Source organism: Equus asinus, chromosome 12 (assembly GCF_041296235.1).
Source record: "Equus asinus isolate D_3611 breed Donkey chromosome 12, EquAss-T2T_v2, whole genome shotgun sequence".
Taxonomy (NCBI): Eukaryota; Metazoa; Chordata; class Mammalia; order Perissodactyla; family Equidae; genus Equus; species Equus asinus.
The window spans coordinates 55,132,571-55,146,671 of record NC_091801.1 but is presented as its reverse complement, the minus strand read 5'-3'; the positions used below and the strand labels follow the sequence as shown (position 1 = coordinate 55,146,671).

Genomic DNA, 14,101 nt, shown 5'->3' with positions numbered 1-14,101 from the left:
ATTGCAGATAAAAACAAAGTATGGAAGTAATATTTTGAATTTGTGTGATAAACATGTTGGAGCATACATTAATATAATTTTCCTATGGGGGTTCATTTTGGCTTTTCACAAAAGAAGGTATTTGCCGACTATTTTTGCGTTTCTTTAAGTTATGAAGTCATTCTATTTTGCTTATTTTATTAAGTAACATTTTAGATCTTAATATTTTTCTGAAAGTTGTTATTACCACATAACAATTTATATTCATAATTATGCTCCCTGACATTAGAAATAGAAAGGTGTGTTTCTAGATGGAAATAAAATAGTTTCAAAAGCCATTATCATTTCATTTTTGTGTTAACTATGGAGTAGTATACTCTTATTTTTGACTAATGAGATGTTGGAAGATCCACTGAGAATTTTCTGTCACACACAACATTTAGCATTTCTCAATTTCCTCCTGTTTTCTTTCTCCTGTTTCCTCCTAATCCTACAGTTAAACAGTTCACACTTAATACTTATTCTTTAATTAGTTGTCGTAGCATAGCATAACCCTTATAAAAGACTGGAGTACTTTGGATATGCTAAATAGTTGGCCACAGTCTTTAGTGAAAAGCAGGCCAGAGGTTCCCATAGTTTAATGCTTAAGTCAATAGTATTTGAGATAAATTGTGCTTATCAAATAAAATTTGGAAAGCTGGGTTACTTAAAGAAATAGTTAATAAGCATGTGAAATGCTGGACTCCATATCCTTATTTGTTAAGATATGTCAGGGTGTGGGCTCTGGGAAGGTTCAGAAAAGGGAGACTATCTGAAAGATTAGTGATTGAAAACCTGATAGAAAATCACCCTAGAGTTGGTGAAACCCTAATTGGTTCTCTAGATTTAAATTTATGTATCTTATTAAGTGGGACCACTGGTCTTAATTACTGCCCAGAAACAGAAAAGTATCTGGTTTTATGCTAGAGGCAAGAACACATTTAATTAATGACATTGAACTGAGGGTGAAATACTCATTTTTACTATGTCTTTTGAAATACCACTTAGGATTCTACTTATTTCTCTTTTTTCACCCTGAAGGAATGATTTACATTTTTTCTGTAAAGTTATTAATCTTTTGCTTTATGGTACTGGATTTTGTATTTCATTTGAAAGTTCTTTCTCACAGTAGGTTTATGTGCTATTTACCTATGTTTTCCTCTAGAACCTTTGTGGTTTATTTCTTCTCCTTCTTTATTTCTTCTATGTAAACCCATCTACAATTTACCTGGGAGTAGAGAGTAAGGAAGACATCTACCTTTTTTTCCCTGAATGGCTAGCCAACATGATTTATTGAAAAACTCCTTTGCCCCACCGATTTGAAATGCCACCTATATCACATTTAAAATTCTGAGTTTTATAGGGGACTTTTTCTGAACTCTTTAATCTGTTAAAATTGTTTGTTGATTCCTGAACCAGCACCAAATTGTTTGAAATAAAGTTGATTTGTAATGTGTGTAAGTATTCAGTTTTTGTTTTCCCTGGAGTTAATAATTGCTACTTTTTCCCCCATTTGCTTAGTTGTTTTTCTTAATGTCTTTATCGTTAATTCCACTTCAGACTCTTTGCCAGTTTATAAATCTCTTCTCAAGATTTTTTATTATCAGTTTTATCTTCCTGAAAAAAATCAGGACTGGTTGCTCTCTGTGCCTGGTGCATATTTGTCTCCCTTTGTCATTTGTCCTGGGGATTCCTTTAGCCTTTCTCCTGTGATAGAGCTCTAATTTCCTAGACTTTGTCTTCATTTTTCTTGGTTTACTATCATTTTGGTAAAGTATATCCTTCAGTAACTTCATAAGAAAGAGTGCTTTGGAGGTAAATTTTTTTCATGTCTAAAAATGTCTTTTACTCATACTTGAATAATGGTATTGGTAGGCATGGTACTCTAGGTGGAAAACTACTTTACTCCAGAATTTTGAAAATATTGTTCTGTTGCTTTCTAGCTTCCTTTGGAGAAGTCAGAAGCCATTTTTATCACTTTTATATGGGTCTTTTGTTTTCCTCTCTCGAAATTTGGAGGATTTTTTTTTCTTTGTCCCCATTGCTCTGTAATTTCACAATGATATGCCTTAGTATAGGTTTATTTTAATTCTTCATACTGGACCCTTTTAATTTGGAAACTCTTATTTTCCAGTTCTGGAAAATTTTCTTGAATTGTCTCTTTAATGATTTACTGTCTTTTATGTTTACTGCTTATTTCTTTTGGAGCTTCTTTGTTTGGGTATTAGATTTCCTGGACCTATACTTCTAATTTTCTTATCTTTTCTCTCATATTTTCTTTTTTTTTAAATTGAGGTAACATAGATTTATAACATTGTATAAATTTCAGGTGTACATCATTATATTTCAATTTCTGTGTAGACTACATCATGTTCACCACCCAAAGACTAAGTACCATGTCAGCATACACATGTGCCCTTTTACTTCTTTCTCCCTATCCCCTACCCTCTTTGCCTCTGGTAACCACCAGTCTAATCTCTATATCTATGTGTGTCGTTGTTGTTGTTTTTATCTTCTGATTATGAGTAAAAATCATATGGTATTTGACTTTCTCCCTCTGACCTATTTTGTTTAGCATATTACCCTCAAGGTGTTATCTCCTATTTTCCATCTCCTTGTACTCTACACTGGGAGATTTTCTCAACATCATCTTTTATGCTCTGTAGATTAAGTAAAATAAATCTTTGATGTCATGTCTTTAATTTCCAAGAACCTTCTCTCACTCCTTTTTCTCAGAATATTTTTTCTTTATAGCATTGTATTCTTATTTTTGGATGCAGTATCACAATAGTTTTTAATTTTTCTAAGGATATTAATGATAGTTCTGTTCATTTTCTTTTTTATTTGAGATGTAATTGACAAATAACATTATATTAGTTTCAGGAGTATAACAAAATGATTCATTATTTGTATATATTGTGAAATGGTCACCACAATAAATCTACTTAACATCCATTATCACACATAGTTAGAGACTTCTTTTTCTTGTGATGAGAACTTTTAAGATTTACGCTCTTGGCAACTTTCAAATATACATACAGTGTTAATTAACTGTAGTCACCATGCTATACATTACTTCCTTTGATTTATTTATTTTATAACTGGAAGTTTGTAACTTCTGAACCCCTTTACCCATGTCATCCACCCCCATCTGCCTCTGACAACCACCCATCTGTTCTCTGTATCTGTGAGCTTTGTTTTTGGTTTTGGGGTTGTTTCGGGTTGCACATATAAGTGAAATCATATGGTATTTGCCTTTGTCTGTCTGGTTTATTTCACTTAGCATAATGGCATCAAAGTTCATCCATATTGTCACGAAAAGCAAGATTTCTTTCTTTTTTGTGACTGAATAATACTCCACTGTGTATATTTATACCGCATTTTCCTTATCCATTCATCCATTCATGGACACTTAGGTTGCTTCCATGTCTTAGCTATTGTAAATAATGCTGAAATGAACATAGGTGTGCATATTTCTTTTCAAGTTAGTGTTTTCATTTCCTTCAGATAAATACCCATAAGTGAAATTGGTGAGTCATGGGCATTCTATTTTTAATTGTTTGAGGAACCTCCATACTGTTTTCCATAATGGCTGCACCAGTTTACATTTCCAACAACAGTTGCAGAAGTGTTCCCTTTTCTCCATATCCTTGCCAACATTTGTTATTTCTTGTCTTTTTTGGTAATAGCAGTTCTAACAGTTGAGAGGGGCTATCTCATTGTAGTTTTGATTTGCAGTTCCCTGATGTTGAACATCTTTTCAAGTACCTGTTGGTCATTTGTATATCTTTGGAAAAATGTCTACAGTCACGTATTGCTTAATGATGGGAATGCATTCTGAGAAATGTGTCATTAGGCAATTTTATTGTTGTGTGAACATTGTAGAGTATACTTACACAAACCTAGGTATAGCCTACTACGTACCTAAACTATATTGTACTAATCTTATGGGACCACTGTTTTATATTCGGTCCCTTGTTGACTAAAACATTATGTGGAGCATGACTGTATATTTGAGTATTTAACCCCTTAACTATATGGTTTTCAATACTTTCTCTCATTTTCTTGGTGGGCTTTTCTTTTTGTTGAGGGTTTCCTTTGCTGTGCAGAAGCTTTTTAGTTTGATGTAGTCCCACTTACTTATTTTAGCTTTTGCTGCCTTTGCTTTTGGTATCAGATCCAAAAAGTTCATTGGTCAAGAACTGCTATCAAGGAGCTTACCGCCTGTGTTTTCTTCTTTATGGTTTCAGGTAGTACATGCAAATCTTTAATCCATTTTGAGTTAATTTTTGTGTATGGTGTAAGATAGGGATTCAGTTTCATTCTCTTGCATGTGCCTGTCTAGTTTTCCCAACACAATTTATTGAAGAGAGTGTCATTTTTCCCTTGTATATTTTTGGCTCCTTTGTTGTAAATTAATTGACCATATATGAGTGGGTTTATTTCTGGGCGCTTTATTCTGTTCCGTTGATCTATTTGTCTGTTATAATTTATGCCAGTACCATACTGTTTTGATGACTTTAGCTTTGTAGTATAATTTGAAATCAGGAAGCATGATGCCTCCTGCTTTGTTCTTCTTTCTCAAGATTACTTTGGGTATTTGAGGCCCTTTTTGGTTCCATATGTATTTCTTATTTAGCATATTCAATATTATGTTATTATGTCACTTGAACAGGAGAGCTAGTCAATTTAAAGATGTGTATAACATATTTATACAAAATATTTAAATATGTACTTTAAGCTGCCTACAGACGAGGTTGGAATTTTTACTGTAATCTAAATAATCTGGAAATTATTTTTGTTTTTAAAACCTAGATTGAATTATTTTTTCTCAGACATTTTGCATTTTAATGTTGTCTTTTTGTTTTTTGATAAACTAAATTTATCTAAATAACACAAGATGGTGTAGGATAGCTTGAGGCACCTTTTTGTTTTTTAAGATTTAATAGAATACTCTATTTTCATTTTGAAATCTTTGGTGTTTTGCATAAAATCACTAGAATGTAAGAGAATTATAGACTGTGAGAATTTCTATTAATCTTTTCATTTCTTTTACTGTCTATTTTCTTGTTACTTAAAAGAAACTGGACTATTGCCACATTCTTTAATTCACTCTCCTAGTGATTGGTACCCTAGATAACTTGAGATGCCGTCAATAATTTACTAATACTTCTTGGACCTTATTCTAAGTTTTTCTTTGACTTGATTTAATAAAGTAAAGGATCAACAGGCACAACGCAAAACAGTAAATCCCCAAAGTGAGATTATGGGTCACAGCATGCAGGCATTTATGGTTCTTCATGCATGTTGCCAGATTGCCCCAGCCATGTTAGAACTTGAGATTTAGAATGTGGATATAAAGAAAAAGGAGGGTTGGAGAAGTCTAGATAGAGTTTTATACAGAATAGAACTAACTTTCTTTTATCCTAAAATCTGACCTTAAATATTTCCTTAGATAAACTGTTCCCAAACCTCTAGACTAGAACTGGTAAATTCTTTGCATCTCACATAGCTCCTTCCACTTTTTCATCATTACACTTAATAATAATTTATATATTTTGGGGATTAGATGATTTTCCCCTAGTCCCCAGTCCCTTGGCTTAAACTTTATAAAGTTGGGGAACAGACTGTATTTTTGTCACCAGCATGCAACACAGTTCATGTTTTGTTGAATGAGTGGCAAGGAAGGAAGAGGTTTGGTTTGGCTGGCACATGGTATTCATGAGGGAGATTAATGGGAGGTTGGAAAATTAGATTGTAGCTAAATTGTAGAGAACCATGAATGGGAAACTTAGAAGTTTGAATTTTATTGTTTTGGTAGAAGGACTCTATTAAAGGTTTGAAAGGAGTTTGTGAATAAACTTGTTAGTTGGGTTTTAGGACTAACCTGGTAACTATGTAAAATAGACTAAGGAGAGACTTGAGAGGTAGATTAATTAGACTACTAGGAAATAGTCATGGAGCCCTACTGGGGGTAGTGACTAGGGGAGGAATGTACCTTTACTAATTGCCTCCTCTGTACTGGGCATTGTGATAATTGCTGGATATATGGCAGTGAATAAGAAATCTATGGTTCGTGCTCTTGGGTTACATACACAGATTGTCTGGAAAGCAGATATTCAACAAAACAACTACAGCTGTTATGAATGCTATGAAAAAAAGTAGGGGGCTATGAAACAAACATCAAACAGATATGTCACAGTTGGAGAGGGTGTCCTGAAAGGCTTATGAGGGCGCTGTTTTAGCTGAGACCCATGTAATGGATAGCTAAGTGAAGAAAAAGTTGGATGAGCCTTTTAAGTAGAAGGCATGGCAAGTCCAAAGGCCCTGAAGTGGTTAAAGACGTGACGTATTTAAGGAATAGAGAGGTTTAGTATGGCTGGTTCAGGAGAGACTTTCAAGATGAGACTAGATTAGTAAGGAACTTAGATAAGAGGCAATGGTTAAAGAGATTATTAATAGGACTTCTCAATTGGGTATGAGCAGGAAGAAGAAGAATCTGATAACCTAAGCTTCAAGACTGCATGTTTCATTGTAACTTTCGTTACTTAGAGAACCTTCATAAATAGGTTTTATATTATAATTAATAAAAAAATCTTTATAATACCTACTGCACATAGTAGCTTACTGGGAATAATGTTTCTGCTTTTTAAAGCAGAATATAGAGATCTTTTTTTTTGAGGAAGATTAGCTCTGAGCTAACTGCTGCCAATCCTCCTCTTTTTGCTGAGGAAGACTGGCCCTGAGCTAACCTCCATGCCCATCTTCCTCTACTTTATATGTGGGATGCCTCCACAGCATGACTTCCCAAGCGATGCCGTGTCCGCACCTGGGATCCGAACCGGCGAACGCCGAGCTGCTGAAGCGGAATGAGCGCACTTAACCGCTGCGCCACCGGGCCGGCCCAATACAGAGATCTTGAAGATTGGAGTTTAAGATATTTAGTACAAATGGTTTCATTAATGCTTTTCAGAGTAAAGTGGCCTTGACCTCACTAAACAGTTGGATTTTGGGGGATGCAGGAGGCATACAAAAGATAAATTGCTATAGGAGTGGATAAAATAATGAGTAAACTTTGGAAAGTCTCTTCTTTACCTTTAGAATAGCAGCTTCAGGTAAAAGTATCAGACATTTGCTTATTACTTTAGCAGTGTAAACGAGAATGAAATTTACACATCTCCAAAATAAGTCAAATGACAGCAAGAAAAAAGTTTAGTGGGAAGCCACAAGAAACACCAGCTTCAGAAATTTTTCCTAGTCAATAAATGTCTGCTTATTTAAGTAAAATGACATACTTCCCTATTTTTAGTAGCTTAAATAAAATGAAATTTAGAGAACAGTGATAAAGAGGATAAAATGAAATCTGTCCATGAGATTGAAGTAATAGTCATGGATTATTTGTTCTTTATGTTTGCTGAGAATGTATGCTTATAGCAAAAGTGATCGTAAAAGCACAGAGAACAAGATTTTGACACATAAACCAGGGAGTTTTGTGGTTGGGTTGGTTCATGCTCACCGTCATGATGTTGTTAACTAAAAGCGTATTTTAAGAACAAATTTTAAATGATTATATCTTCATAGATTTACTTTGTAATTTAGTTTGTAATAATTTTGTTTTAAAGATATCCTAACTTAGTTAACAGAATGTTACTCAAAATAAAAAATTCTTTGGCAATAAACGTGTAAGATAGTGGTAGGACAGATTATATTATTCCCATAAAGGTAGCTCTGGAATTATGTAATTATTTGATTGCCAGTGCCTTGAATATTTATATTTTAAAATTGGAAATCCTATCAGACGAGGAATTTTAGTGCTTAATATTCTAAGGAATTATTTTGTTATTGGTATTCTAGTTCTTTCCTCAAACCAGTGATAACATTAGAAGGCTGTACTATATTCAGTGAAGGCAGGTGAAAGGCAGACAGTTAATGTTTGTGTTTAAACAACCATTTATGCGTATGTGTATATATTTTCTTAAATACTATACATGCATTATGTAGATACTCCTCCATCAGCTGACTGACTGATTTACCTACTGCCAAGGCTGGTGCTTGTGTTAGTCCTGATAAATTAAGCCCTGCAATGACCTCTTTTTCAACCTGATCATAAATTGGAAAAATAAAATGCAGATTGATGTCAAAAACTTTAGGTCAGGGTCTTGGTCTCTGTCATCTCCCTTCCTCCCTCCCTGCTTTCTCTTTCTTTCTCTTTTGTGTTCTCTGTGTTTGTGTGTGTGTGTGTGTCTGTCTGTCTGTCTCTTTTAAATCCAGTGGCCATTTAGGTTATACAGTGAACACTTTCAGGGAGTGCCCTCAGTTTATAACACAAACATAGACAGCAGACCTGAGTTTTAGTTTTGTTTTTCATTATATTATGTTTATTACTGATGCTCCTTGTAGTAAGTTTAATCTGTATAATCATATGTCATAAAACATTTTTCTTTCTTAGATCATTACTAGTGGAGCATCTGCTAAGTGTTAAGATGCTTTTCTAGAAACTGGAAGGATTTCTGTAAATGCAGAATTTGGTGCCCTTCTCTCAAGGATCTTATAATCTGGTTGATGAAATGGGATAGGTCATGCACAATACAAGATAATAGCACAAACGTGAACAATGCAGTTATTAAGAGTCATAGTATTTAAGAGAAAGTGACCCATAAATACCTATAAGTCTCTATGCAGAGTGTGAGTCAAAGACTATGTACATAAAACCGTTTTTATACTCAGTTGATATCATTTTTGCTTTTTTCATTAGCATGTTGGCAGACAAACTGAACATGACTCCAGAAGAAGCTGAAAGGTGGATTGTAAATTTGATTAGAAATGCAAGACTGGATGCCAAGATTGATTCTAAATTAGTGAGTATTGTGTTAGCTATGCTACATACTAGATATCAGTTGCTATTTATTTTATACTATTTTGGAAATTTTTCATGAGGTCATTTTATTCTATTAAGAATGTTTTGTTTTGTTTTAATGTACAGTTCTTTGGAGGCAACAGCAACCTCCTATTTTTTTGTTGCTGGATGAACATTATCATCTCTCTTCAGTGCATAAAAATATGTGCAAGTCATGTAGTGTTGTGATGTCATGCTCATGATTTACCTGGGAAACCTGATCATTAACATTACAGGATCAATTTCATTCTGTCTCATTTTAGGGTCATGTGGTTATGGGTAACAATGCAGTATCACCCTATCAGCAAGTGATTGAAAAGACCAAAAGCCTTTCATTTAGAAGCCAGATGTTGGCCATGAATATTGAGAAGAAACTTAACCAGAACAGTAGGTCTGAGGTAAGAACCACACATTTTGTACTCTTTCTGGGATTTAGCAATAATGAAACACAATTGTTACGTGGACTTCATTTGAGAACCTAGTAATAAAGATTGGGTTGTATCTGATTTTGTTAGGGGTAAGAACATTTTGTTTAAGAAATTACTAAACTGAAAAGAATGTTTCTTAGCTGTGTTATATACATTAGTTAAAGAAACTGAAAAGAATTGTGTTGCTAGTTGATTGTAACTATTTTTCTTTTCTTTTTTACTCTTTATGTATGACTTCATTGACTCATTTCTTCAGGGTTTTCAACACATCATTTTGATACTGGCAGATGATAACTTAAACGTGTGGACCTCTTTCAAGTGCTTGAAATTTGTGTCCCTTTTAAATCTAAAGAAATATTTCTGTAAAAATGTTAATTTTATACCAGTGTTGAACTTATAAAATTTTATTTCATCTAATATTTGTGTTTATGTCAAAAAATATATTCCCCTTTTTGGTAGAGATCCCACATAGCAGATATTAGAGGAACTTGAATGGCCTTGTAATTTTGGAATCTCAAACCACCTTTAATGCTCTGTAGCCATTAAGATTATGTGTAACTGTAGGGTATGAAGTTTTTCGGTAGCTGTTGTGGAACATTCAGGGAGCTCATTTGATTAAAGTTTCAGCGACAGGTTTGTGTCCTTAGAATAGTTCTTCAGTTTTAAAAGAGAAGGAAGAATTAGGAAATTATTGTCCATGCCTATTCCAACTGAGTTTAGAATAACTGAGCCTAAAAAATAACTTTTATATAATCAATTTGTATTGATTTGTCATAATATTGGTGATATTTTCATTTTTATACTTGATAATTCGTCAAAAACTGTATCAGATGGTATTTTGATGTATTTATTTTGTTCTGAGTGGGACATCTGACGTATAGTAATTTCAGAGGTTGTTAAAATCCTAGTGAATAGTTTGGCAGGAGTAGTGCTAAAAGGAAATGCTAGTATCACCTTTTACTAAGTTAGCTTTTCAGAAAGTACTTTCTTTTCACCCTCTCAATTTCTCTTTGTATGTTTTAGGCTCCTAACTGGGCAACTCAGGACTCCGGCTTCTACTGAAGAACTGTAAAGAAAAGATGAAAAAGTTATAAAAAAAGATGAAATAATAAAACCATTATGTAAAGGGTGACATACATTTTAGAAACAATTAACATATTGAGTATAAATTTTGGATAATTTGAATAAAATTGGCTGTGTTTCATTTTATCTTGTAAATTTCCTTGTGTATACAAATGTGTGTTTTTTTAACTTTTTATTTTGGAATTATAATAGATTTACAAGAAATTGCAAAAATAGTACAGAGAAGTCCCATGTAGCCTAAATGTAGTTTCCCCCAATTTTTTCATCGTATGTTACTATAATACAATACCAAAACCAGAATATTGACATTGGTACAATTTGTGTGAATAGCTCTGTGCTGTTTTATCGCATGTATAGATTTGTGTAACCATCACTGCAATCAAGATACAGAACTATCATCATCATGAAGATCTCCCTCATGCTACCCCTTTGAAATCACACACTACACTCATAAGCTCTAACTCCTGGCAACCACTAATCTGTTCTCCATCTCTCTAATTGTGTCATTATGAGAATGTTATAGCAATGGAATTCTACATTATGTGACTTTTCAAGATTAGCTTTTCCTACTCAGCATAATGCTCTTAAGAACTATCCAAGTTGTCATATAGATCAGTAGTTTGTTCCATTTTATTACTAAGTCATATTCCATGGTATTGATGTACCACATTGTTTAACCAATTACCTATTGAAGAATATTTCGGTTGTTTCCAGTTTGGGGCTCCTAGACATTCCTTAATTTCTATAAGTGGCTCCTTAGTCACTCACTGGGCAGCTATAGAGACTAAATAGGAGTTTAAATTAAATTTTATAAATGCCTCCTTGAATATTATATATATATATATATATCTCTACACATAACACAGTTTACTGGATACCCAAGATACTTAAGAAGTGTATAAAGCCCTGGTTGAGTCTCCTTTACACAGAAGTGGTTTGATTTTTTACTTTGGTTGTTGAACTAAAACCCAGTCACATAACAGAAATTTCTGTTACTACTCTTGAGGAATAGCACAAACATAAAAGATACATGCCTATTCTTTTATATGACCTCTGATCAGGCCACCCTCAACAATGAGTTAAGTTTAGAGAATATGGGCCAGATTTGGTCCATGCGCTGTGATTTCAGACCCCTGGTTTGCAGTGTTGGTTCTCTAAACTGTAGCCCAAAGGTGCTTAAGCTAATAGGGAGCATTACTGGTCAGGGTAAGCCGAGGGCTAATTTTTGATTCATCTATAAATAGTGTTGTGAAAGTCCCAAGTTTAGAGGATCGTTTGTGGTACCAAATGGTCAAGTTTCATAGAGAAAGTACCAAAAAGTAGCATATTGGTAAGTAGATAGAAACAGACCCTTCCTACCTCGTGTGTAGGAGCTAATTCCATGAATCAAAAGTACAGAGTCATAAGAAATAGAGCTATACTTATGTAAAGCTATATAAAACTACAAAAGATTAAGATGCCTATGTGTACCTCTTTCAGCCATGACCCAAGGGCAAAAAGTTCTTAGAGGCATCATTAGTATTCACTTTTTATCTTAAGACTGGAGCTTAACCAGGCCACATTAATAGCAAAGATTTCTAAGTGGTTACATAGCCTGCAGGTAAAGCAAGTCGAACAAATGTGCCTTAGCTGATCAGTAAAAACACCAAGGAGGAAAGGTAGGAAGCTAGTATTAAGCATTTGCTAGGTTTCAGGCATTGTCATGTCTCTAAACAACCCTAGGGAGAAGGAAAGGAATCATAACATTTGAGTGCCTCACTTAAGCCTGGAAACACTGAGATTTTGGTGCTAATATGTATGTTATTGATGAGGAAACATACTTTGATGGTTACTCAAGGTCATACCCAGTAAACATTAAAACAAGCTTTTTCAGTTATATCACACTGCCTCTCCTTACATTATTATTGCCTATGACTCCTTCCAGACTAAATTTACAAAGGGATATATGTTTAGTAGGTTGTAAATGAGAATCTTGATTCACAAAACTATTCCAAGTTTCTTGGCACCGTTATGTTCAAATGAGAGCAAAAGGTATTCTATTTTTCTTTCTTAACCAATATAATCGTTGGATACTAGTGGCCCCACAAAAAAACTTATTGGAACATACGGAAGTTTGATGAACATCTCTGATTTTTTCTATTTATGTTCTGCTCCTTCAAGGTCATCCATTATATGAATAATTAATGTTTACTTTTCCTACCACTTTTTGCTTTTTACGTATTGCTGCCCTTTGAACTTGAAAGATGATGCCACTGTGGATTATTAGTATCAGGAAAAAGCTATCTATAACTAATGGCCATTTTTACGCATTATCAACATCTATTCATTGTTGAAAAGCATTTTTGAAGTTTGCATGAGAACTAATTACTTGGTTCTGGATCTAACCTTAAGTTTTTGGGTTTTTTCCTCTCATTAAATTCCAAACAAGATAAAGCCCATACACCAGAACTCACCGTGACTACTTATACAGTCAGTTCCGCATAGGAAAATGGCAGAGAAAAGAAAATACGAAGTAGGATGAGCAACTTACCCTGAGGGAGTAAGCCCGTTTGGGGCATATCTGCAGTAGCATGTCCAGCAGCCTGAAGTTTTGATAACAGGTAAACTGTCCCAGTAAGATGTTGAGAACAAATTATGTACTGATTAATTTTCTTTTTGTGCTCTATTTTTTCATTAAATAAATAGTGAGACCCTCCTTTCTATGTGGAAGATTATACAGACACTGGGAACACATCGAAGAACAAGAGTTCATGAAGCTTACCTTAAATAAATAAAATAGTTGTGTATCTTTTTAAAAAGTTTATGCATTCACAAGCATATGTATTTATGCTTTTATACATATGAAATACACTATATATGTATATATATAGTTTAAAGAAAAAACCAATACCCATTTATCCAATATCTCCTGCCTGCTACTTAGCTTAAGAAATAGAATGGTCCCAGTAACTTTGAAGAGCTTGTGGACCCCTCACTAATTACATTTTTCTCTTTGCCCCTGAGAAGTAACCAGTACCATGATTTTTTTTGTGTTAGTAATTTCTTTGCTTTAATGTATGGTTTTATCCTATATATATATGTATCCTTAAAAATGTTTAGTTTTGTGTTTAGTTTTGCGTGTTTTTGACATACATTTAGTTGAAGTCATAATTAGTATTCTGTGGCTTTTCTCACACGGATTGATCCATGTTGATTTATTCATGTTCGTGTATTCAGCTGTAGTTCATTCTTTTTCACTGCTGTCTAGTATTCCATTGTCTGAATATACCATAATTCATTCAAGTGTTGATGAACACAGGGTGTTTCCTCCTTGCTTATCTTGAGTTTTTGGAACCAGTCTGACAAACGTGTCTGCTAACTGCAGAGTTAAATCCATTTCCTTTTGTTATAATTACTAACATATATGGGTTTATTTTTACCACTTTATTATGAGCTTTTTATTTGTCCTTCTTTGGCTTTTTTCCCCCTATTTCTTGCTGCCTTATGGTTCATTTTTTCCCCTGTCTACTAGTATTGGGCAACTAAACATTCTATTTCTATTCTTATATTGGTCAGTCTAGAAATTTTTTATTTTATTTTGTTATTGAGGTAACTGGTTCATAACATTATGTAAATTTTAGGTGTACATCGTATTTTGATTTCTGTGTAGATTACATCATGTTCACCACCCAGAGAC

At 33.9% G+C, this 14,101-nt stretch overlaps 1 protein-coding gene across 1 annotated transcript in view; it reads left to right on the top strand.

Moving 5' to 3' along the window:
• EIF3E (eukaryotic translation initiation factor 3 subunit E) overlaps positions 1-10,551 on the top strand; it is a 48,675-nt gene extending 38,124 nt beyond the window's left edge. Inside the window, exons 11-13 of the mRNA XM_070481483.1 lie at positions 8,774-8,876; positions 9,178-9,312; positions 10,366-10,551. Of these exons, the coding sequence (XP_070337584.1) occupies positions 8,774-8,876; positions 9,178-9,312; positions 10,366-10,404 (277 nt within the window). The 3' untranslated portion in view covers positions 10,405-10,551. The remainder of the gene's footprint in view (positions 1-8,773; positions 8,877-9,177; positions 9,313-10,365) is intronic.
• Positions 10,552-14,101: the final 3,550 nt, after the last annotated feature.